Below are 27,285 nucleotides of genomic sequence, written 5' to 3'. Positions count from 1 at the left end.
TAAAAAGTGGTAACATTTATTCTGGAATAATGGCATTTCAATGCCAAATCTGAACTAGAAATAAAAGCTTTTGTCTTTTAAAAGTCACAGTAAAAAAAGTGATTGTCGCTGCAAATAACGTGAAAGCATCAGGCAGGCACTTAACATTTGACGATGAAAATGGAGTTAACGGGACAATGCGTGTCCATAAAACCGACACGTGTGTGTGTGTACCGTTAAATGTGCCTAGCCAGTCCATAAAAGACACAAAAAAGACCGGTTGAGAAAAGACGCAGTAAACATCGAGATGCCGTAACCGTGACGACCGCAGTAACATAAAACCTCATGGCGAGAGCACAAATCCAGTGTCTGGTGGACTTCTTTTGGGTGATCCTGTTCTGTGTCCTTTTGTCTTATTTGGGAGGAGGAAGCGTCATGGCTGACCTTTGTTTGCTACACTTCATCGTGATGACTGTTGTCAATCAAAGACCAGACCAGGGGTGTCCAAAGTGCACCTGGGTCAAGTTGGCCCCCCAAACTTGTCCTAATCATTCATGCTTCAAAAGTGTTTGGTGCAACTATTAATAGTTTTTAAATTATTAACGTGTTATTAATCATAAATCGACCCGAACTATGTCAAAATCTCCCCAAACTTGTTCTATTTATTTATGCTGCAAAATTTTTTGGTCTAACTATTGTATTTTTTAAATAATTAACATGTACTTGACAGGTTATTAATCATAACTCAACCCTAACTGTCAAAATCTCCCCAAACTTGTCCTATTTATTTACGCTGCAAAATTTTTTGGTCTAACTACTATAGTTTTAAAATTATTAACATGTACTTGACGGGATATTAATAATAAATCGACCCGAACTATGTCAAAATCTCCCCAAACTTGTTCTATTTATTTATGCTGCAAAATGTTTTGGTCTAACTACTATAGTTTTAAAATTATTAACATGTACTTGACGGGTTATTAATAATAAATCGACCCGAACTATGTCAAAATCTCCCCAAACTCGTCCTATTTATTTACCGTATGCTGCAAAATGTTTTGGTCTAACTATTATAGTTTTTAAATAATTAACATGTACTTGACAGGTTATTAATCATAACTCCACCCTAACTGTCAAAATTTCCCCAAACATGTCCTAATTATTTATGCTGAAAAATGTTATGGTCTAACTATTATAGTTTTAAAATTATTAACATGTACTTGACGTGTTATTAATCATAACTCGACCCTAACTATGTCAAAACCTCCCCAAACTTGTCCCATTCGTTTGTACCACAAAATTTTCCATTTGTGTTTTTACTTTTTTTAAGTTACTATTTTACCGTATTAATGTGTAATTATTGTGGTAGCAATCATAACTTTTTGTTATAATTTTTGGTCAAACTATTATAGTTTTTAAGTTATTAAATGTTTTATGGAGCTGGTTATGAATACAAATTTAACAGTCTGTGGAACACTCTCCCTGACCACCTGAGGGCACCACAGACTGTGGATGCTTTTAAAAAAGGCTTAAAAACCCTTCTTTTTAAAAAAGGCTTTTTTTTTTTCTTTTTTTTATAGATACATGCATACTAGTTCTACCGATTAGGCTGTTCTAGTTTTTATTTTTATTATCTTTTTTTTTTTTTAAATACATTTTTGCACTTTGAGGTTGTTTGCTCAAAGTTCAATTTGCTCAATGCTCAACATATTAATAGCATGACTAGACCCTATGTCAAAAATGTCCTAACCCATTCGATTGTGCTGCAAAAATGTTCATTTGCACTTTTACGTTTTTTAAGTGAATGTTTTATGGTATTAACGTGTAATTAATGTGGTATTAATCATAACTAGACACCTACTATGCCAATAACTCCCCAACTTGTCCTATTCATTTGTGCCGGAAAAAAATTATTTTTTGCCGTTACGGTTTTTAAGTAAACATTTTTTAAATCTTCTTATCCCATTCGTTTGTGCTGCAAAATTTTTCCATTTGTGCTTTTACTTTTTTTAAGTTACTATTTGACGGTACTAATGTGTAATTATTGTGGTAGCAATCATAACTTTGTGCTGCAAACATTTTTGGTCAAACTATTATAGTTTTTAAGTTATTAAATGTTTTATGGAGCTGGTTATGAATACAAATTTAACAGTCTGTGGAACGATCTCCCTGACCACCTGAGGGCACCACAGACTGTGGATGCTTTTAAAAAAAGGCTTAAAAACCCTTCTTTTTTTAGATACATGTATACTAGTTCTAGCTATTAGGCTGTTCTAGTTTTTATTTGTATTTATTTATTCATTTTAATACACTGTAGCACTTTGAGGTTGTTTGCTCAATGTAAAGTGCTTTTTACAAATAAAATCTATTATTATTAGGGCCCGCATGGCCCATTGTAAAAGGAATCCCGAAGGGAGTCCTTTTACAATGGGACAGAGGACCCTATTGTTTTTCGATCGTTTACTATTATTATTATTCTTCCGCAACTTTGCGCTGTAATTTGACCCCCTTAACATACTTCAAAACTCACCAAATTTTACACACACATCAGTAACATACGGCAAAACTTTTTAGCAAAAAACCAAACCTCAAAACTCAAAATTGCGCTCTAGCGCCCCCTACGAAAAAAAAAAACTAGACTGCCTGTAACTCCCACTAGGAAGGTCGGAGAGACATGAAACAAAAACCTTTATGTAGGTCTGACTTAGACCTAGATTACATAATAGCATATTCTCGGGCAAAAATCAACAGGAAGTTGGCAATTCCCCCCTCAAGACAAAAAAGTACTAAAAACAGTAACTTTTGCTTCAAAACTCACCAAACTGAACGCACACATCAGGACTGGCAAACATTGCGATCTAAAAAAAAAAACTAACCCCAAATCTCAAAATTGCGCTCTACTGCAATTTTTTACTAAAACGCAAAAAAAACTGCTCCTCGGAAGAAAAAACTGACAAAACTGCCTGTAACTCCCACTGGGAAGGTCGGAGAGACATGAAACAAAAACCTCTATGTAGGTCTCACTTAGCCCTACATTTCATAAATTGACAACCCCCAGCAAAAATCTACAGGAAGTTTGCTATTCCCCCTTCAACACAACATTTTTGTAAAAACCGGTCACCTTTCTTCAAACATTATCTCCTCTGAGCGTGTTTGTCGTTTCGGCTTCAAACTAACACAGGACAGAGATTGAACCCTTCTGATTAAAAGTTATCGAAACAGTTTTAATACCGGCTCCGGTTTTGATTTTATGAGCCTTCAAAGAGCCGCTGCGCTGATGCTGCTGTTTTTTCAAGAAGGCTGCTTAAAAGCAGGAAGCACCAGCGTGCCCACACAATGCAGACAAGGTAGGTACACTACACAAAAGTATTGGGACAATTCGGAATAAAAGTAGACAAAAGTATTGGGACACTTATGACGAAAACTGAACAAAAGTATTGGGACACTTAGGACTAGCACCTGCCAAATATGCGGGCCCGACCAACGCTGCTTGCAGCTTTAATTATTATTATAACTATAATAGTTTTTGTTTTTTTTGCAGCACAAACGTATAGGACAGGTTTGGGGAGATGTTGACATAGTAGTTATGATTAATAACATGTTAATATAAAACCATAAACGTTGTCACATAAAAACTATAATTGCGCAGCATTAACGAGTGAGACAAGTTTGGGGATATTTGTTAAAAATCTAATGATTGATTAGCGCCATGATATTACATTCATTTGCATCGCCACCTGTAATAACTTGGCATATTTTCACCTACAGTGGATTCATTTAGCATCTTTAATATACAAATTGTATCAACGTGGACCTGGTGCTTCTGGCTGGGAAAGGTTTGGACACCCCCTGCCAGGGAGCGGGACGTGGGTCACCTTGTCCCTCGTGACTGTGGACCATAAAGAGTAAAGTGCTGGTTGGAGGACCTTCTTCCAGATGCCTCAGGACGGATGCAGCAGCTCCAGAAGTGCTCCCACGGCTCCAAAGTAACCCTAGAGACGAAGCGCAGACCGGTCAGGCGTCACCAAGGGAAAGTCTGGGCAGCCATGTTGCTCACCTCGTGGCGCAGGAAGAGAGCCTTGAGTTGACCTTTGGACCAGTAGTCCATGGCGTAGGCCAGCAGCTTCATGGAGAGCGTGTTGACTCTCAGGAAGTTCCCCACAAACACCACGCGCTCGATGTTCTTCAACGGCGAGACAGTGGTTATTAAGCTCCGCCCATTTGTTCATGACTTAAGTTGTAAGACGTGGCTCATCTCCTGGCGCCTTCATAGCCCTGTACAATGCTGCTTGATCTAGACGCCACAAGGCAGCACAGTAAAGAGGCTGAACGCGCGCGGAACAACGCCAAGGCCGCCGTTCCTCGGCCGCCGGTTGGTGTCCCAAACGCCCACTGACCTCGTTGAGCGCGCACATCCTGGTGATGGAGCCGATGTTGTTGGTGATGGTGACCAGCGTCGCTCGGGCCAGGTCCTCCTTGGACACGGACTCCCGCTTGTCTTTGGACATCATGTTGCCGAAACTGGCGGGACAAAAAGCGAACAAAAATGAAACGCCACTTCTACGATTAGATGCTGATGCAGCTGTGTTACATTTGCTGCCCTGTTGTTAAAATGCTGACTGAGCAGTTTTCCTCATAATGCAAGCTTTTTGACTCATTGTGTTAAAATATTTCATGTAATTATCTCAGTAACCCATATACACACATTTATATATCAGTGTTTCCCACACATTCATTTATTTGTGGCGGCCCGCCACGAAATAATTACATCCGCCACAAATGGATTTTTCGGCTTTTGACTCGCTCGACCGCTCATAAAAGCAATGGGACTGTCTGTGAATGTTGCTTGTAGCTACAACTCCGGTGCAGTAGGTGGCGGTAGCCTACTATGCATTGTAACTCCGCCAATAGCACTTAATTCACTTGGTGGGCCAGAAGCAGAAGAAGAAGAAGAAGAAGAGGGACGGACGGGATCAAAATACGAGGGTAATATAGGTAGATAGGTTATAGCTGCATCGCTCGCGGCTCGTCATATATTTAACGTTAATCCGCGATTTCACCGAGCGTTTCACTGACGGTGAGCAGCCTGACGCTGCTTCATGCACGTAGTAACAGTCACGTGTTTTCATACCGACGAGCTAACGTGTCCAGGTTATAACCCTGTTGTCAATAAACACACGTGGACTGAAGCTAAATTGTCCACTGTCCACTGCAGCATGTGAATGCAATGAAAAGAATAAAATCTGAGCCAAGCAGCTGTTAAAATGTTGTCCAGGTTAAAGTTTTGGCCATTAAAGGCCCTTCATTTCAAGATTTCAACTGTGATCGGGCTTTAAACAGGTGGCTGACCTGTTCAGATGAGTGTAACTGCTACTGGTCAAATAATGTGAAATAGCATTTAATTTTACATGTATGCAATGCCATTTAAATGTAATTATAGATAATAATAATAAATACTGTGTAGTGTTGTAAATAGTCAACGGGAAGAATTTTAGTAAGATATAAGCCATGAGCACTACAGAGCCAGAAAAAAACCTAGACAGGACAAGTAAAAATATTGGGGCAAGTAGATTTGAGAAGTCGGGCAAGTAGAAAAAAACCTTAACGTTGAACCCTGCATGTGTTGAGCTGTTGCCGCTTAAGGTTAGACGGCACTGTACATAGAGCGCTTCTGCTCGTTAGTAATAAATTCTAATGTTGGATGTTCACTCCTTCACACAGATGATGTATAGAAAAATATTTTCAACGGCCGAAAAGGGCTCGACTTGGAGAGGAGGTAGGCCTACAGTCCGGACCACAGGTGCGACCTGTTCAGCAGCAGCAGGAGGAGGAGGAGGAGGTTGACTGACTGTGGCAGGACACCTCTGCCTCTGTTTCACTTCATGTTGCTGGTAAATAATATGGTTGTAGTAGTAGGCTAAAGTAAAATTATTTAGTATGCACTAATTAAAGGGGCAGAGCTTTAAGAGACATTTTAGCTTTTATATTTTATAAGATATATTTTTTGTAAGAACCACAATTAATAAATATATTTCAGTGAATCACTAATTGTTCAAATCTGTATATAAATATGTACATAAAATGTTGTAATTATATTCCAACTCCGCGTTCTTCTTTGTCATCGCCGCTGCCGCCGCCACCCCCCGACCACACCACCACAAATAGATGCCTGTCCTGTGGGAAACACTGTATATACATATACACTAGGGCTGCGAATCTTTGGGTGTCCCACGATTCCATTCAATATCGATTCTTGGGGTCACGATTCGATTCAAAATCGATTTTTTTTCCCCTCTATTCAGCACGATTCTCGATTCAAAAACGATTTTTTTTTCCCGATTCAAAAGGATTGTCTATTCATTCAATACATAGATTTCAGCAGGATCTACCCCAGTCTGCTGACATGCAAGCAGAGTAAAAAGCTTTTATAATTGTAAAGGACAATGTTTTATCAACTGATTGCAATAATGTACATTTGTTTTAACTATTAAATGAACAAAAAATATGACTTATTTTATCTTTGTGAAAATATTGGACACAGTGTGTTGTCAAGCTTATGAGATGTGATGCAAGTGTAAGCCACTGTGACACTATTGTTCTTTTTTTTATTTTAATAAATGTCTAATGATAATGTCAATGAGGGATTTTTAATCACTGCTATGTTGAAATTGTAACTAATATTGATACTGTTGTTGATAATATTCATTTTTGTTTCACTACTTGGTTTGTTCTGTGTGGTGTTTGTGTCTCCTCTCAATTGCTCTGTTTATTGCACTTCTGAGTGTTGCTGGCTCGGCTTTGCTTTTGGAATTGGGTTGCATTGTTATGGTATTGCTGTGTATTGTTTTGTTGGATTGATTAATTAAAAAAATAAATAAAAATAAATAAATAAATAAATCGATTTTTTTTTAAAATGAGAATCGATTCGGAAATCGCACAACGGGAGAATCGCGATTCGAATTCGAATCGATTTTTTCCCACACCCCTAATATACACACATATATACATATACACACACATTTACACATATGTATATATATATATATATATATATATACATACAGACACATATATCATACTTGCCAACCTGGATGTTTTTTTTTATAATATCCACATAGTTCAATGAGCAGGATGTGTTATGTCTGACCATGTTTGTTGAAATTTGTGCTGGTGGATTTGTTTTTTCTGCACCATGAATAGGGAGGGTTGTTAGGATTGGGTCATATAAGTAAATACTGTCCACAATAATATCCACAAAGTTCAATTTGACCAATATAAAAAACCAATATGACCAATATAAAACCTATATTGTGATACTTTTTGGTAAATGGATTTAAACCGGTTTAATTTTGATAAATTTTTTACAGAGGGACAAGCGGTAGAAAATGGATGGATGGATTGGACGTTTTTTTTTTTAATAATATCCACAAAATTCAATGAGCAGAATGTGTTATGTGTGACCATGTTTGTTGAAATTTGTGCTGGTGGATTTGTTTTTTCTGCACCATGACTAGGGAGGGTTGCTTGGATTGGGTCGTATAAGTAAATACTGTACACAATAATATCCACAAAGTTCAATTTGACCAATAAAAAAAAACAATATAACCAATATAAAACCTATATTGTGATAATTTTTGGTAAATGGATTCAAACGGGTGTAATTTTTATTAATTTTTTGCTGAGGGACAAGCGGTAGAAAATGGATGGATGGATTGGTCTTTTTTTTTTTTTTAATAATATCCACAAAATTCAATGAGCAGAATGTGTTATGTGTGACCATGTTTGTTGAAATTTGTGCTGGTGGATTTGTTTTTTCTGCACCATGACTAGGGAGGGTTGCTTGGATTGGGTCATATAAGTAAATACTGTCCACAATAATATCCACAAAGTTCAATTTGACCAATATGAAAAACCAATATGACCAATATAAAACCTATATTGTGACACCTCTTGGTAAATGGATTTAAATGGGTGTAATTTTGATTAATTTTTTGCTGAGGGACAAGCGGTAGAAAATGGATGGATGGATTGGTCTTTTTTTTTTTTTAATAATATCCACAAAATTCAATGAGCAGAATGTGTTATGTGTGACCATGTTTGTTGAAATTTGTGCTGGTGGATTTGTTTTTTCTGCACCATGACTAGGGAGGGTTGTTAGGACTGGGTCATATAAGTAAATACTGTACACAATAATATCCACAAAGTTCAATTTGACCAATACAAAAAAACAATATGACCAATATAAAACCTATATTGTGATAATTTTTGGTAAATGGATTTAAACGGGTGTAATTTTGATTAATTTTTTGCTGAGGGACAAGCGGTAGGAAATGGATGGATGGATTGGACGTTTTTTTTAAAAATAATATCCACAAAATTCAATGAGCAGAATGTGTTATGTGTGACCATGTTTGTTGAAATTTGTGCTGGTGGATTTTTTTTTCCTGCACTATGAATAGGGAGGGTTGTTAGGATTGGGTCATATAAGTAAATACTGTACACAATAATATCCACAAAGTTCAATTTGACCAATATAAAAAACCAATATGACCAATATAAAACCTATATTGTGATACTTTTTGGTAAATGGATTTAAATCGGTTTAATTTTGATACATTTTTTACAGAGGGACAAGCGGTAGAAAATGGACGGATGAATTGGACGGTTTTTTTAAAAATAATATCCACAAAATTCAATGAGCAGAATGTGTTATGTGTGACCATGTTTGTTGAAATTTGTGCTGGTGGATTTGTTTTTTCCTGCACCATGACTAGGGAAGGTTGCTTGGATTGGGTCGTATAAGTGAATACTGTACACAATAATATCCACAAAGTTCAATTTGACCAATATAAAAAACCAATATGACCAATACAAAACTTATATTGTGATGCTTTTGGTAAATGGATTTAAACCGGCTTAATTTTGATACATTTTTTACAGAGGGACAAGCGGTAGAAAATGGACGGATGGATTGGACGTTTTAAAAAAAAAATAATATCCACAAAATTCAATGAGCAGAATGTGTTATGTGTGACCATGTTTGTTGAAATTTGTGCTGGTGGATTTGTTTTTTCTGCACCATGACTAGGGAGAGTTGTCTGGATTGGGTCATATAAGTGAATACTGTACACAATAATATCCACAAAGTTCAATTTGACCAATATAAAAAAACAATATGACCAATATAAAACCTATATTGTGATAATTTTTGGTAAATGGATTCAAACGGGTGTAATTTTGATGAATTTTTTGCTGAGGGACAAGCGGTAGAAAATGGATGGATGGATTGGTCTTTTTTTTTTTTTAATAATATCCACAAAATTCAATGAGCAGAATGTGTTATGTGTGACCATGTTTGTTGAAATTTGTGCTGGTGGATTAGTTTTTTCTGCACCATGACTAGGGAGGGTTGTTTGGATTGGGTCATATAAGTCAATACTGTACACAATAATATCCACAAAGTTCAATTTGACCAAAAAAAACCCAATATGACCATTATAAAACCTATATTGTGATCATTTTTGGTAAATGGATTCAAACGGGTGTAATTTTGATAAATTTTTTGCTGAGGGACAAGCGGTAGAAAATGGATGGATGGATTGGTCTTTTTTTTTTTTTAATAATATCCACAAAATTCAATGAGCAGAATGTGTTATGTGTGACCATGTTTGTTGAAATTTGTGCTGGTGGATTAGTTTTTTCTGCACCATGACTAGGGAGGGTTGTTTGGATTGGGTCATATAAGTAAATACTGTACACAATAATATCCACAAAGTTCAATTTGACCAAAAAAAACCAATATGACCATTATAAAACCTATATTGTGATCATTTTTGGTAAATGGATTAAAACGGGTGTAATTTTGATTACTTTTTTGCTGAGGGACAAGCGGTAGGAAATGGATGGATGGATTGGACGTTTTTGTTTTTTTTAAATAATATCCACAAAATTCAATGAGCAGAATGTGTTATGTGTGACCATGTTTGTTGAAATTTGTGCTGGTGGATTTTTTTTTCCTGCACCATGAATAGGGAGAGTTGTTAGGATTGGGTCATATAAGTAAATACTGTACACAATAATATCCACAAAGTTCAATTTGACCAATATAAAAAACCAATATGACCAATATAAAACTTATATTGTGATGCTTTTTGGTAAATGGATTTAAACCGGTTTAATTTTGATACATTTTTTACAGAGGGACAAGCGGTAGAAAACGGACGGATGGATTGGACGTTTTTAAAAAAAATAATATCCACAAAATTCAATGAGCAAAATGTGTTATGTGTGACCATGTTTGTTGAAATTCGTGCTGGTGGATTTGTTTTTTCCGCACCATGACTAGGGAGGGTTGCTTGGATTGGGTCATATAAGTAAATACTGTACACAATAATATCCACAGAGTGCAATTTGACCAATATAAAAAAACAATATGACCAATATAAAACCTATATTGTGATACTTTTGGGTAAATGGATTTAAACCGGTTTAATTTTGATGCATTTTTTACAGAGGGACAAGCGGTAGAAAATGGACGGATGGATTGGACTTAAAAAAATATATATATATACACAAAATTCAATGAGCAGAATGTGTTATGTGTGACCATGTTTGTTGAAATTTGTGCTGGTGGATTTGTTTTTTTCTGCACCATGACTAGGGAGGGTTGCTTGGATTGGGTCATATAAGTAAATACTGTACACAATAATATCCACAAAGTTCAATTTGACCAATATAAAAAAAACAATATGACCAATATAAAACCTATATTGTGATACTTTTTGGTAAATGGATTTAAACGGGTGTAATTTTGATCAATTTTTTGCTGAGGGACAAGCGGTAGAAAATAGATGGATGGATTGGACGTTTAAAAAAAAAAATAATATCCACAAAATTCAATGAGCAGAATGTGTTATGTGTGACCATGTTTGTTGAAATTTGTGCTGGTGGATTTGTTTTTTCTGCACCATGACTAGGGAGGGTTGTTTGGATTGGGTCATATAAGTAAATACTGTACACAATAATATCCACAAAGTTCAATTTGACCAATATAAAAAAACAATATGACCAATATAAAACCTATATTGTGATACTTTTTGGTAAATGGATTTAAACCGGTTTAATTTTGATACATTTTTTACAGAGGGACAAGCGGTAGAAAATAGATGGATGGATTGGACTTTTTTTTTTTTTTTAATAATATCCACAAAATTCAATGAGCAGAATGTGTTATGTGTGACCACGTTTGTTGAAATTTGTATTGGTGGATTTGTTTTTTCTGCACCATGACTAGGGAGGGTTGCTTGGATTGGGTCATATAAATAAATACTGTACACAATAATATCCACAAAGTTCAATTTGACCAATATAAAAAAACAATATAAAACCTATATTGTGATACTTTTTGGTAAATGGATTTAAACCGGTTTAATTTTGATACATTTTTTACAAAGGGACAAGCGGTAGAAAATGGACGGATGGATTGGACGTTTTTTTTTTAAATAATATCCACAAAATTCAATGAGCAGCAGGATGTGTTATGTGTGACCATGTTTGTTGAAATTTTGGGCCGGTGGATTTTTTTTTTCTGCACCATGACTAGGGAGGGTTGTCTGGATTGGGTCATATAAGTAGATGCTGTACACACATTCATGTTGACTTGCGTTACAAACAAAATTAATTGCTAAATGATGAAGATCTTTTGTTTAGCGTACCTGGAGGCCACCGCCCATCCTGGCAGTCCAAAGCGTTCGTAGTCTCCTCCGTAGATGTCCCGCACCAGCTTGTCCACGCGGGTGCTTTCGCCCTGCGATGCCATTTGTAGAGCTTCCTCAAACGTGGAGCATCCCGTCAAGAGGGAGCACAGACCCAGGAAGGTTCCTCCTCCAAGGCTACAAAACAAAGCCACCTTCACCTCCGCTCCCTACATGTTGAGTCATGCCCTGGTACCTGGTCCCGGTGACGCGCTTGTAGTCGCTCTCAGAGTAGACGGCCAGGATGCTGACGCCGGAGCCGATGTTGACCAGCAGCAGGGGATAGGGGTTCTCCAGGGTGTACGGCCTCTGGACGCAGCCCTCCGGCTCGGCGGGGTTCTCGAAGTAGTAGCACTCGGACGGGCCGCTGGACACCACCGAGTCGATGTAGAGGACGCCGCGGATCAGACAGTCCAGCTCGTCCAGCTTGCTGAGTTGCAGGTCGGCCATCTGAAGAAAATACATCATGTGACATCTTCTTCACCCAATGGATGTTAGAATAATCATGTATTTTATTATCATCACACAACGTTATGCTTAAGGGCCGTTGTTATAGTTATTATCTGTATTTTTGTCTCTGTGCAACAATCCAAAAGAAGCTGCTACGCCCCCTAGTGGCAGTAAGCAAAATAGGACCAAGTTTAATAAGTGCGATGATTTTCGGTGCTTGACAAATGCTAACTGTTAGCATTTGTTTAACAAATTTTTCAGACATAAACCTCAGTCATATTTTTTGGTAGTTGGCAAATGCTTGCTCTTAGCATGTTAGCTTTTTAACTAATTTCGCAGGCATACACCTCAGAGTCTGATATTTTGGTGCTTGACAAATGCTAACTGTTAGCATTTTTCTTAGCAAATTTTTCAGACATAAACCCCAGTCATATTTTTTGGTAGTTGGCAAATGCTTGCTGTTAGCATGTTAGCTTTTGAACTAATTTCGCAGGCATACACCTCAGAGTCTGATATTTTGGTGCTTGACAAATGCTAACTGTTAGCATTTTTCTTAGCAAATTTTCCAGACATAAACCCCACAGTCATATTTTTTGGTAGTTGGCAAATGCTTACTGTTAGCATGTTAGCTTTTTGAACTAATTTCGCAGGCATACACCTCAGAGTCTGATATTTTTGGCACTTGACAGGTGCTAACTGTTAGCATGCTAAAATGAACATGCTGGCTTTTTTTTGGTAATTTTTTTCAGAAGTCCTATGTTGGTATTTGACGCCTGCTAACTGTTAGCATTTTAAACCTTTTCACAGTCATATACCTCAAAGAGTCTGATATTTTGGTACTTGCCAGGTGCTAATCTGGCAAGTACCAAAGTACCAAGAGTAGCAAGTACCTTGCTACTCAGTGGCCTAGTGGTTAGAGTGTCCGCCCTGAGATCGGTAGGTTGTGAGTTCAAACCCCGGCCGAGTCATACCATACTATAAAAAAAATGGGACCCATTACCTCCCTGCTTGGCACTCAGCATCAAGGGTTGGAATTGGGGGTTAAATCACCAAAAATGATTCCCGGGCGCGGCACCGCTGCTGCCCACTGCTCCCCTCACCTCCCAGGGGGGTGAACAAGGGGATGGGTCAAATGCAGAGGACAAATTTCACCACACCTAGTGTGTGTGTGACAATCATTGGTACTTTAACTTAACTTTAACTGTTAGCATGCTTAAATTACATGTTAATGTTTTTTGGTGCTTAGCGCATGCTATCTGTTAGCATGTTGACATTAACATGCTAGCTTTTCAGCTAATTTTGCAGGTATACACCTCAATGGCTGATATTTTATTACTTGACAGAGGCTATCTGTTAGCATGCTAGCTTTTTTGGCAAATTTTTCAGACATGTTTTGGCAACTGGCGTAGGCTCACTGTTAGCATGTTATCTTTTTAAACTAACTTCGCAGGCATACACCTCAGAGTCTGATATTTTGGTACTTGACAGGTGCTGACTGTTAGCATGCAAAAATTAACAAGCTAGCTTTTTTTTCTGAAATTTTTTTCAGAAGTCAAATGTTGGTACTTCACGCATGCTAACTGTTAGCTTTTTATTTATTTTTTTAGATATTTTTGACTGTATGTATAACCAAGTTATACTTGGTTATATGTTAGCATGCTAGCTTTTTTGGCAAATTTTTCAGACATAAACCTCACAGTCCTGTTTTGGCAACTGGCGTAGGCTTACTGTTAGCATGTTAGCTTTTTGAACTAATTTCGCAGACATACACCTCAGTCTGATATTTTGGTACTTGACAGGTGCTAACTGTTAGCATGCAAAAATTAACAAGCTAGCTTTTTTTTCTGCAATTTTTTTCAGAAGTCAAATGTTGGTACTTCACGCATGCTGTTAGCTTTTTTTTTTTTTAGATATTTTTGACTGTATATATAACCAAGTTATACTTGGTTATATGTTAGCATGCTAGCTTTTTTGGCAAATTTTTCAGACATAAACCTCACAGTCCTGTTTTGGCAACTGGCGTAGGCTCACTGTTAGCATGTTATCTTTTTAAACTAACTTTGCAGACATACACCTCAGAGTCTGATATTTTGGTACTTGACAGGTGCTGACTGTTAGCATGCAAAAATTAACAAGCTAGCTTTTTTTTCTGCAATTTTTTTCAGAAGTCAAATGTTGGTACTTAACGCATGCTAACTGTTAGCTTTTTATTTATTTTTTTAGATATTTTTGACTGTATATATAACCAACTTATACTTGGTTATATGTTAGCATGCTAGCTTTTTTTGGCAAATTTTTCAGACAAACCTCACAGTCCTGTTTTGGCAACTGGCGTAGGCTTACTGTTAGCATGTTAGCTTTTTGAACTAATTTCGCAGACATACACCTCAGAGTCTGATATTTTGGTACTTGACAGGTGCTAACTGTTATCATGCTAAAATTAACAAGCTAGCTTTTTTTTCTGCAATTTTTTTCAGAAGTCAAATGTTGGTACTTGACGCATGCTAACTGTTAGCTTTTTATTTATTTATTTTTTAGATATTTTTGACTGTATATATAACCAAGTTATACTTGGTTATATGTTAGCATGCTAGCTTTTTTGGCAAATTTTTCAGACATAAACCTCAGTCATGTTTTGGCAACTGGCGTAGGCTTACTGTTAGCATGTTAGCTTTTTGAACTAATTTCGCAGGCATACACCTCAGAGTCTGATATTTTGGTACTTGACAGGTGCTAACTGTTAGCATGCAAAAATTAACAAGCTGGCTTTTTTTTCCTGCAATTTTTTTCAGAAGTCAAATGTTGGTACTTGACGCATGCTAACTGTTAGCTTTTTTTTTTTTTTTTTTTTTTTTTATAGATATTTTTGACTGTATATATAACCAAGTTATACTTGGTTATATGTTAGCATGCTAGCTTTTTTGGCAAATTTTTCAGACATAAACCTCACAGTCCTGTTTTGGCAACTGGCGTAGGCTCACTGTTAGCATGTTAGCTTTTTGAACTAATTTCGCAGACATACACCTCAGAGTCTGATATTTTGGTACTTGACAGGTGCTAACTGTTAGCATGCAAAAATTAACAAGCTAGCTTTTTTTTTCTGCAATTTTTTTCAGAAGTCAAATGTTGGTACTTGACGCATGCTAACTGTTAGCTTTTTTTTTTTTTTTTTTTTAGATATTTTTGACTGTATATATAACCAAGTTATACTTGGTTATATGTCAGCATGCTAGCTTTTTTGGCAAATTTTTCAGACATAAACCTCACAGTCCTGTTTTGGCAACTGGCGTAGGCTTACTGTTAGCATGTTAGCTTTTTGAACTAATTTCGCAGACATACACCTCAGAGTCTGATATTTTGGTACTTGACAGGTGCTGACTGTTAGCATGCAAAAATTAACAAGCTAGCTTTTTTTTCTGCAATTTTTTTCAGAAGTCAAATGTTGGTACTTAACGCATGCTAACTGTTAGCTTTTTATTTATTTTTTTAGATATTTTTGACTGTATATATAACCAACTTATACTTGGTTATATGTTAGCATGCTAGCTTTTTTTGGCAAATTTTTCAGACAAACCTCACAGTCCTGTTTTGGCAACTGGCGTAGGCTTACTGTTAGCATGTTAGCTTTTTGAACTAATTTCGCAGACATACACCTCAGAGTCTGATATTTTGGTACTTGACAGGTGCTAACTGTTATCATGCTAAAATTAACAAGCTAGCTTTTTTTTCTGCAATTTTTTTCAGAAGTCAAATGTTGGTACTTGACGCATGCTAACTGTTAGCTTTTTATTTATTTATTTTTTAGATATTTTTGACTGTATATATAACCAAGTTATACTTGGTTATATGTTAGCATGCTAGCTTTTTTGGCAAATTTTTCAGACATAAACCTCAGTCATGTTTTGGCAACTGGCGTAGGCTTACTGTTAGCATGTTAGCTTTTTGAACTAATTTCGCAGGCATACACCTCAGAGTCTGATATTTTGGTACTTGACAGGTGCTAACTGTTAGCATGCAAAAATTAACAAGCTGGCTTTTTTTTCCTGCAATTTTTTTCAGAAGTCAAATGTTGGTACTTTTTTTTTTTTTTTTATAGATATTTTTGACTGTATATATAACCAAGTTATACTTGGTTATATGTTAGCATGCTAGCTTTTTTGGCAAATTTTTCAGACATAAACCTCACAGTCCTGTTTTGGCAACTGGCGTAGGCTCACTGTTAGCATGTTAGCTTTTTGAACTAATTTCGCAGACATACACCTCAGAGTCTGATATTTTGGTACTTGACAGGTGCTAACTGTTAGCATGCAAAAATTAACAAGCTAGCTTTTTTTTTCTGCAATTTTTTTCAGAAGTCAAATGTTGGTACTTGACGCATGCTAACTGTTAGCTTTTTTTTTTTTTTTTTTTAGATATTTTTGACTGTATATATAACCAAGTTATACTTGGTTATATGTCAGCATGCTAGCTTTTTTGGCAAATTTTTCAGACATAAACCTCACAGTCCTGTTTTGGCAACTGGCGTAGGCTTACTGTTAGCATGTTAGCTTTTTGAACTAATTTCGCAGACATACACCTCAGAGTCTGATATTTTGGTACTTGACAGGTGCTGACTGTTAGCATGCAAAAATTAACAAGCTAGCTTTTTTTTCTGCAATTTTTTTCAGAAGTCAAATGTTGGTACTTAACGCATGCTAACTGTTAGCTTTTTATTTATTTTTTTAGATATTTTTGACTGTATATATAACCAACTTATACTTGGTTATATGTTAGCATGCTAGCTTTTTTTGGCAAATTTTTCAGACAAACCTCACAGTCCTGTTTTGGCAACTGGCGTAGGCTTACTGTTAGCATGTTAGCTTTTTGAACTAATTTCGCAGACATACACCTCAGAGTCTGATATTTTGGTACTTGACAGGTGCTAACTGTTATCATGCTAAAATTAACAAGCTAGCTTTTTTTTCTGCAATTTTTTTCAGAAGTCAAATGTTGGTACTTGACGCATGCTAACTGTTAGCTTTTTATTTATTTTTTTTTAGATATTTTTGACTGTATATATAACCAAGTTATACTTGGTTATATGTTAGCATGCTAGCTTTTTTGGCAAATTTTTCAGACATAAACCTCAGTCATGTTTTGGCAACTGGCGTAGGCTTACTGTTAGCATGTTAGCTTTTTGAACTAATTTCGCAGACATACACCTCAGAGTCTGATATTTTGGTACTTGACAGGTGCTAACTGTTAGCATGCTAAAATTAACAAGCTAGCTTTTTTTTCTGCAATTTTTTTCAGAAGTCAAATGTTGGTACTTGACGCATGCTAACTGTTAGCTTTTTATTTTATTTTATTTTTTTTAGATATTTTTGACTGTATATATAACCAAGTTATACTTGGTTATATGTTAGCATGCTAGCTTTTTTGGCAAATTTTTCAGACATAAACCTCACAGTCCTGTTTTGGCAACTGGCGTAGGCTTACTGTTAGCATGTTAGCTTTTTGAACTAATTTCGCAGGCATACACCTCAGAGTCTGATATTTTGGTGCTTGACAAATGCTAACTGTTAGCATTTTTCTTAGCAAATTTTTCAGACATAAACCCCAGTCATATTTTTTGGTAGTTAGCAAATGCTTACTGTTAGCATGTTAGCTTTTTAAACTAATTTCGCAGGCATACACCTCAGAGTCTGATATTTTTGGCACTTGACAGGTGCTAACTGTTAACATGCTGGCTTTTTTTGGGTAATTTTTTCAGAAGTCCTATGTTGGTACTTGACGCCTGCTAACTGTTAGCATTTTAAACCATTTCACAGGCATATACCTCAGAGTCTGATATTTTGGTACTTGCCAGGTGCCAACTGTTAGCATGCTTAAATTACATGTTAATGTTTTTTGGTGCTTAGCGCAGGCTATCTGTTAGCATGTTGACATTAACATGCTAGCTTTTCAGCTAATTTTGCAGGTATACACCTCAATGGCTGATATTTTATTACTTGACAGAGGCTATCTGTTAGCATGCTAGCTTTTTTGGCAAATTTTGTTTTGGCAACTGGCGTAGGCTCACTGTTAGCATGTTATCTTTTTAAACTAACTTCGCAGGCATACACCTCAGAGTCTGATATTTTGGTACTTGACAGGTGCTAACTGTTAGCATGCTAAAATTAACAAGCTAGCTTTTTTTTCCTGCAATTTTTTTCAGAAGTCAAATGTTGGTACTTGACGCATGCTAACTGTTAGCTTTTTATTTATTTTTTTCGATATTTTTGACTGTATATATAACCAACTTATACTTGGTTATATGTTAGCATGCTACCTTTTTTTGGCAAATTTTTCAGACATAAACCTCACAGTCCTGTTTTGGCAACTGGCGTAGGCTCACTGTTAGCATGTTAGCTTTTTGAACTAATTTCGCAGACATACACCTCAGAGTCTGATATTTTGGTACTTGACAGGTGCTAACTGTTAGCATGCTAAAATTAACAAGCTAGCTTTTTTTTCTGCAATTTTTTTCAGAAGTCAAATGTTGGTACTTGAAGCATGCTAACTGTTAGCTTTTTATTTTATTTTTTTAGATATTTTTGACTGTATATATAACCAAGTTATACTTGGTTATATGTTAGCATGCTAGCATTTTGGGCAAATTTTTCAGACATAAACCTCACAGTCCTGTTTTGGCAACTGGCGTCGGCTTACTGTTAGCATGTTGAACTAATTTCGCAGACATACACCTCAGAGTCTGATATTTTGGTACTTGACAGGTGCTGACTGTTAGCATGCTAAAATTAAAATGCTAGCTTTTTTTGGGCAATTTTTCCAGAAGTCACTTGACGCATGCTAACTGTTAGCATGTTAGCTTTCTTTTTTTTGTTGTTGATATTTTTGACCGTATATATAACCAAGTCATACATTGCTGTACTTGACACACGCTAACTGTTATATTTTTATGTTACCCACCGCTAGCTGACTGTTAGCATTTTGGTTCGGCATCGACTTTTCAGCATTAAAAATGCAAATTTTTATGAAATTGCATTTTGTTCTTATGTATTTGCTTTAAATTATATTCATTAATTGCTTTTTAAAAACGTACTGGGATGGATGGTTCTAAGTAAATGTATTATGTTTTAATAAAATAATATTATATAATAAAATGTATTATCCATGTTGTATAGTCCTTATAATACACTATTTAGTCTTGTATTGATAAATAATTCCAATAGACCTTTTTAGCAAATGTTATTTGGTCTATGTGGTGGTTTTAGTTGTATTGCGAGGACATTATCTTGCTTTTTTGGACAAAAGAATGGACACAAACCGTGCGAAAGTCGGACTCAAACTTGTAGGCGCCCCCCCCGGTGGCGCAGAGGCTGGTGTGCAGGCTGGAGAAGTGCTTGTTGCGGCCCATCTGCAGGAAGGCGGGCAGGTCCTGCGTGGGGAAGCGGATGAAGTGGAGGTTTCCCGTGCGGCCGCAGAGCGTCAGCTCCTGGAGCTCCAGGTGCACGTCCCTGATGCCCGTGGTGCCGTACGCCGTGTTGGACGTCAGGTAGCGGCGGATGCTCTTCAGGTTCTCCACCTCCTCCTGCTCCTCCTCCGCCGTGATGTCTTTGGGCTCAAAGTAGACCAGCTTGACCAGCGTGCCGCCGATGTCCATGCCGAACCAGGGGAAGGCTGCATTCACACGGATTACATTTCATTCACAGGATGTTCTTGATGGAACCTCCCAGGGTCCATGGCAAGTCTTTTATTGCATCTCATTAGCTGGCCGTGTTGGCGCTAACGCACTTTTTACGCATTCGAATCACAAAGGACGCGCAAATTCCGGGACGCGGAAAATCAGTTTTTACCTGAAAATCAGCTTTTACATTGAAAATCAGCTTTTACCTTGAAAACTGTTTTTCAAGGCAAAAACTGATTTTCAGGTAAAAACTGATTTTCAAGGTAAAAGTTTATTTTCCAGGCAATGGCTGATTTTCAAGGTAAAAGTTAATTTTCAAGGTAAAAGCTGATTTTCAAGGCAAAAGCTGATTGTCACGGCAAAAGCTGATTTTCAAGGTAAAAGCTGATTGTCAAGGCAAAAACTGATTTTCAAGGCAAATGCTAATTTTCAAGGTAAAAGCTAATTTTCAGGGTAAGAGCTAATTTTCAAGGTAAATACTGATTTTCAAGGCAAAAGCTGATTTGCAAGGTAACAGCTGATTTTCAGGGTAAAAGCTAATATTCAAGGTAAAAGCTAATTTTCAAGGTAAAAGCTAAATTTCAAGGTAAAAGCTGATTGTCAAGGCAAAAGCTGATTTTCAAGGTAAAAGCTAAATTTCAAGGTAAAAGCTGATTGTCAAGGCAAAAGCTGATTTTCAAGGTAAAAGCTGACTTTCAAGGTAAAAAGCTGATTTTCAGGTAAAGGCTTATTTTCCAGGCAATGGCTGATTTTCAAGGTAAAAGCTAATTTTCTAGGTAAAAGCTGATTTTCAGGGTAAAAGCTAATTTTCAAGGTAAAAGCTCATTTGAGGTAAAAACTAATTTTCAAGGTAAAAGCTGATTTTCAAGGCAATGGCTGTCAAGGCAAAAACTAATTTTCAAGGTAAAAGCACATTTTCAAGGTAAAAGCTGATTTTCAGGTAAAAACTGTATTTTCAAGGCAAAACTTATTTTCAAGGCAATGGCTGATTTTCAAGGTAAAAGCTAATTTTCAAGGTAAAAGCTGATTTTCAAGGTAAAAGCTGATTGTCAAGGCAAAAACCTATTTTCAAGGCAAAAGCTAATTTTCAAGGTAAAAGCTGATTTTCAAGGTAAAAGCTGATTTTCAGGGTAAAAGCTAATTTTCAAGGTGAAAGCTAATTTTCAAGGTAAAAGCTAATTTTCAAGGTAAAAGCTAATTTTCAAGGTAAAAGCTGATTTTCAGGGTAAAAGCTCATTTTCAAGGTGAAAGCTAATTTTCAAGGTAAAAGCTGATTGTCACGGCAAAAGGTGATTTTCAAGGTAAAAGCTGATTGTCAGGGCAAAAACTTATTTTCAAGGTAAAAGCTGATTTTCAGGGTAAAAGCTAATTTTCTGGGTAAAAGCTAATTTTCAAGGTAAAAGCTGATTTTCAAGGTAAAAGCTGATTTTCAGGGTAAAAGCTCATTTTCAAGGTAAAAGCTAATTTTCAAGGTAAAAGCTGATTTTCAGGGTAAAAGCTGATTTTCAAGGCAATGGCTTTCAATGCAATAACTGATTTTCAAGGTAAAAGCTGATTTTCAAGGCAATGGCTTTCAAGGCAATAACTGATTTTCAAGGTAAAAGCTGACTTTCAAGGTAAAAAGCTGATTTTCAGGTAAAAACTAATTTTCAAGGCAAAAGCTTATTTTCAAGGGAATGGGTGATTTTCAAGGTAAAAGCTGATTTTCAAGGTAAAAGTTAATTTTCAGGGTAAAAGCTAATTTTCAGGGTAAAAGCTGATTTTCAAGGCAAAAACTAATTTTCAAGGCAATGGCTGATTTTCAAGGCAATGGCTGATTTTCAAGGTAAAAGCTGATTTTCAAGGTAAAAGCTGATTTTCAGGGTAAAAGCTAATTTTCAGGGTAAAAGCTGATTTTCAAGGTAAAAACTAATTTTCAAGGCAAAAGCTTATTTTCAAGGCAATGGCTGATTTTCAAGGTAAAAGCTGATTTTCAAGGAAAAAGCTGATTTTCAAGGTAAAAGTTAATTTTCAGGGTAAAAGCTAATTTTCAGGGTAAAAGCTAATTTTCAGGGTAAAAGCTAATTTTCAAGGTAGAAGCTGATTTTCAAGGTAAAAACTAATTTTCAAGGCAAAAGCTTATTTTCAAGGCAATGGCTGATTTTCAAGGTAAAAGCTGATTTTCAAGGTAAAAGCTAATTTTCAGGGTAAAAGCTAATTTTCAAGGTAAAAGCTGATTTTCAAGGTAAAAACTTATTTTCAAGGTAAAAGCTTATTTTCAAGGCAATGGCTGATTTTCAAGGTAAAAGCTGATTTTCAAGGTAAAAGTAAATTTTCAGGGTAAAAGCTAATGTTCAGGGTAAAAGCTAATTTTCAGGGTAAAAGCTAATTTTCAGGGTAAAAGCTAATTTTCAGGGTAAAAGCTGATTTTCAAGGTAAAAGCTTATTTTCAAAGCAATGGCTGATTTTCAAGATAAAAGCTGATTTTCAAGGTAAAAGTTGATTTTCAGGTAAAAACTGATTTTCAAGGCAAAACTTATTTTCAAGGCAATGGCTGATTTTCAAGGTAAAAACTGATTTTCAAGGTAAAAGCTTATTTTCAAGGCAATGGCTGATTTTCAAGGTAAAAGTTAATTTTCAGGGTAAAAGCTAATGTTCAGGGTAAAAGCTAATTTTCAGGGTAAAAGCTAATTTTCAGGGTAAAAGCTGATTTTCAAGGTAAAAGCTTATTTTCAAAGCAATGGCTGATTTTCAAGATAAAAGCTGATTTTCAAGGTAAAAGCTGACTTTCAAGGTAAAAGCTGATTTTCAAGGCAAAAGCTGATTTTCAAGGTAAAAGTTAATTTTCAGGGTAAAAGCTAATTTTCAGGGTAAAAGCTGATTGTCACGGCAAAAGGTGATTTTCAAGGTAAAAGCTGATTGTCAGGGCAAAAACTTATTTTCAAGGTAAAAGCTGATTTTCAGGGTAAAAGCTAATTTTCTGGGTAAAAGCTAATTTTCAAGGTAAAAGCTGATTTTCAAGGTAAAAGCTGATTTTCAGGGTAAAAGCTCATTTTCAAGGTAAAAGCTAATTTTCAAGGTAAAAGCTGATTTTCAGGGTAAAAGCTGATTTTCAAGGCAATGGCTTTCAATGCAATAACTGATTTTCAAGGTAAAAGCTGATTTTCAAGGCAATGGCTTTCAAGGCAATAACTGATTTTCAAGGTAAAAGCTGACTTTCAAGGTAAAAAGCTGATTTTCAGGTAAAAACTAATTTTCAAGGCAAAAGCTTATTTTCAAGGGAATGGGTGATTTTCAAGGTAAAAGCTGATTTTCAAGGTAAAAGTTAATTTTCAGGGTAAAAGCTAATTTTCAGGGTAAAAGCTGATTTTCAAGGCAAAAACTAATTTTCAAGGCAATGGCTGATTTTCAAGGCAATGGCTGATTTTCAAGGTAAAAGCTGATTTTCAAGGTAAAAGCTGATTTTCAGGGTAAAAGCTAATTTTCAGGGTAAAAGCTGATTTTCAAGGTAAAAACTAATTTTCAAGGCAAAAGCTTATTTTCAAGGCAATGGCTGATTTTCAAGGTAAAAGCTGATTTTCAAGGAAAAAGCTGATTTTCAAGGTAAAAGTTAATTTTCAGGGTAAAAGCTAATTTTCAGGGTAAAAGCTAATTTTCAGGGTAAAAGCTAATTTTCAAGGTAGAAGCTGATTTTCAAGGTAAAAACTAATTTTCAAGGCAAAAGCTTATTTTCAAGGCAATGGCTGATTTTCAAGGTAAAAGCTGATTTTCAAGGTAAAAGCTAATTTTCAGGGTAAAAGCTAATTTTCAAGGTAAAAGCTGATTTTCAAGGTAAAAACTTATTTTCAAGGTAAAAGCTTATTTTCAAGGCAATGGCTGATTTTCAAGGTAAAAGCTGATTTTCAAGGTAAAAGTAAATTTTCAGGGTAAAAGCTAATGTTCAGGGTAAAAGCTAATTTTCAGGGTAAAAGCTAATTTTCAGGGTAAAAGCTAATTTTCAGGGTAAAAGCTGATTTTCAAGGTAAAAGCTTATTTTCAAAGCAATGGCTGATTTTCAAGATAAAAGCTGATTTTCAAGGTAAAAGTTGATTTTCAGGTAAAAACTGATTTTCAAGGCAAAACTTATTTTCAAGGCAATGGCTGATTTTCAAGGTAAAAACTGATTTTCAAGGTAAAAGCTTATTTTCAAGGCAATGGCTGATTTTCAAGGTAAAAGTTAATTTTCAGGGTAAAAGCTAATGTTCAGGGTAAAAGCTAATTTTCAGGGTAAAAGCTAATTTTCAGGGTAAAAGCTGATTTTCAAGGTAAAAGCTTATTTTCAAAGCAATGGCTGATTTTCAAGATAAAAGCTGATTTTCAAGGTAAAAGCTGACTTTCAAGGTAAAAGCTGATTTTCAAGGCAAAAGCTGATTTTCAAGGTAAAAGTTAATTTTCAGGGTAAAAGCTAATTTTCAGGGTAAAAGCTGATTTTCAAGGTAAAAACTAATTTTCAAGGCAAAAGCTTATTTTCAAGGCAATGGCTGATTTTCAAGGTAAAAGCTGATTTTCAAGGTACCGGTAAAAGCAAATTTTCAAGGTAAAAGCTGATTTTCAAGGTAAAAGCTGATTTACAAGGCAAAAGCTGATTTTCAGGTAAAAACTCATTTTCAAGGCAAAAGCTTATTTTCAAGGTAAAAGCTAATTTTCAAGGTAAAAGCTGATTTTCAAGGTAAAAGCTAATTTTCAGGGTAAAAGCTAATTTTCAAGGTAAAAGCTGATTTACAAGGCAAAAGCTGATTTTCAAGGTAAAAAGCTGATTTTCAGGTAAAAACTAATTTTCAAGGCAAAAGCTTATTTTCAAGGTAAAAGTTAATTTTCAGGGTAAAAGCTAATTTTCAGGGTCAAAGCTAATTTTCAGGGTAAAAGCTGATTTTCAAGGTAAAAGCTTATTTTCAAAGCAATGGCTGATTTTCAAGATAAAAGCTGATTTTCAAGGTAAAAGCTGATTTTCAAGGTAAAAGTTAGCCATCCTAGTCACTATTTAATAAAAAAAATACAGAAAAAACTACCGTCAGCGGTAAAGTTTAGATCCATGAAGGAAAGAAGAAAGAGAATGAATGCATACATTTACATAAACATTTGTTTTCTTTTGTATTCTTTTTTTGAATGAATTATGTAAGGTTTATGACAACCTTTTTCCAAAACTACAATATATAATGTGAGATATAACAGGATAATTTATTATTTCTTTTCAAAGCGCTTCCAAAAAAAAAAAAGTGGGACCCCCAAAAATGTTATTTTTATGACTTGATGGGGAGCCCATGTTGAACATTCCTAGCGCCAACACTGAGCATGTTGATGGGGAGCCCATGTTGAACATTGCTAGCGCCAACACTGAGCATAAATGAAGCAAACATCCTCATCATCATTACAAAAGTGTGCTAAACGCCATCTTGTTGCCAGACATCACGCTAATAAATACATTAAGCCATCATCGGCAGCCATTACTGCGCGCATCGTTTACAAAGCCAACCCCCACCAAATTAACATATGTGCTACATTTTATTATTGCCTTTCACATCTCTAATGTCGCTGTCAAGTCTACATAATAAAGAACAAAACAGTACTCCATTTCCCCGGTTAGACACCTACGTGGCCTGCTCTTCTTCACCGAGTCGCTCTGAAGCCTCGGCGTCGCGTGGGAGACGGAGCCGGAGGAGGAGGCGCGTCCGTCGGCGTCGCTTCGGAGGCGGCCGGGCGCGGCTCCGTCGGAGCGCGGCCGCTTCGCAGGCGTCTCGTCCTGTTCGGCGGTGTCATCGTCGCACTGGTGGCCGTTGTACGCCATTAAAAAAGTGTCCAATTTACGACATAGAGGCGGGTTTGTTGTGTTTGGGCGGACAAAGGAGGAGGCTAATTGCCGCGCTAACAACTACATTAGGCGGGAGGGGGGGGGGGGCGCCTTCTTCCTGTGGGCTCTTAAAGGTGGGCGGAGCCATCGGATGATTGAAGGCCCTGTCAACCAATCACAAGCCTAATCATGGTATGAGAGCCTTTTTTTGTTTGTTTAATAAACATTAACACAATATAGTGTGACAAGCCTTTCAAGTCATGCTTTAAAACATGAATGTTTCCAATTTGACATCACACAATACACATCATTCATTCCTTCCACGCAATTTAATATCAACATTAAATAACCCCACAGGGACAAGACTTGGCTACAACCTTGAGTGTCCTTGAAAACTGACAACGTTGCAAAAAAGTTGTGTTTGTAAATTGAGACGACGTCAAAGTCTAACGTTGGATCCATGTTGTTGGTTGGGAAAATGACCAAATTTCAACGGTCAAATCAATCTCAGAACCCAACATTGATTAAACGTCGTCAAAAAGCATGTTGTTTCAACGTTGTATTTGTGTTGTAGAATATTGGTTGGGAAAATGACCAAAATTCAATGGTGAAATCAATGTCAGAATCCAACATTGTTTAAAAAGCATGTTGTTTCAATGTTGTATTTGTGTTGTAGAATATTGGTTGGGAAATTACCAAAATTCAACGGTCAAATCAACGTCACAACATGATTAAACGTTGTCAAAAAGCATGTTGTTTCAACGTTGTATTTGTGCTGTAGAATATTGGTTGAGAAACAACCAAAATTCAATAGTCAAAACAACATCAGAACCCAACATTGATTGAACGTTATCAAAAATTATGTTGTTTCAATGTTGTTTTTGTGTTGTAGAATATTGGTTGGGAAACAACTAAAATTCGATGGTCAAAACAACATCAGAACCCAACATTGATTAAACGTCGTCAAAAAGCATGTTTCAACGTTGTATTTGTGTTGTAGAATATTGGTTGAGAAACAACCAAAATTCAATGGTCCAAATCAACGTCTGAATCCAACATTGATTAAACAATCAAAACGCATGTTGTATTTGTGTTGGGAAAAAAACAAAATTCAACGGTCAAATCAACCTCAGAACCCAACATTGATTAAACATTGTCAAAAAGCATGTTGTTTCAACGTTGTATTTGTGTTGTAGAATATTGGTTGAGAAACAACCAAAATTCAATAGTCAAAACAACATCAGAACCAAACATTGATTGAACGTCGTCAAAAAGCATGTTGTTTCAACGTTGTATTTGTGTTGTAGAATATTGGTTGGGAAATGACCAAAATTAAACGGTCAAATCAACCTCAGAAACCAACATTGATTAAACGTCGTCAAAAAGCATGTTGTATTTATGTTGTAGAATAATGGTTGAGAAACAACCAAAATTTGATGATCAAATCAACGTCTGAACCCAACTTTGAATAAACGTTGTCAAAAAGCATGTTGTTTCAACGTTGTATTTGTGTTGTAGAATATTGGTTGGGGAATGACCAAAATTCAACAATCAAATCAACCTCAGAACCCAACATTGATTAAACATAATCAAAAAGCATGTTGTTTCAATGTTGTATTTGTGTTGTA

General features: G+C 36.1%; 1 protein-coding gene across 1 annotated transcript; it reads right to left on the bottom strand.

The window, feature by feature from the left end:
- Positions 1-25,882, bottom strand: pank2 (pantothenate kinase 2). The gene is made up of 7 exons (XM_061987665.2): positions 25,462-25,882; positions 19,492-19,844; positions 11,929-12,182; positions 11,694-11,870; positions 4,377-4,500; positions 4,037-4,162; positions 1-3,971 (listed from the first exon to the last, which is right to left on the bottom strand). Exons 1-7 carry the CDS (start codon positions 25,652-25,654, stop codon positions 3,921-3,923), a joined length of 1,278 nt encoding a protein of 425 aa, XP_061843649.1. The 5' UTR covers positions 25,655-25,882; the 3' UTR covers positions 1-3,920.
- Between the last annotated feature and the right edge of the window lie 1,403 nt (positions 25,883-27,285).

This window comes from Nerophis lumbriciformis, linkage group LG26, assembly GCF_033978685.3.
Source record: "Nerophis lumbriciformis linkage group LG26, RoL_Nlum_v2.1, whole genome shotgun sequence".
Classification (NCBI taxonomy): Eukaryota; Metazoa; Chordata; class Actinopteri; order Syngnathiformes; family Syngnathidae; genus Nerophis; species Nerophis lumbriciformis.
This window is presented reverse-complemented; position numbering and strand designations above follow the sequence as displayed.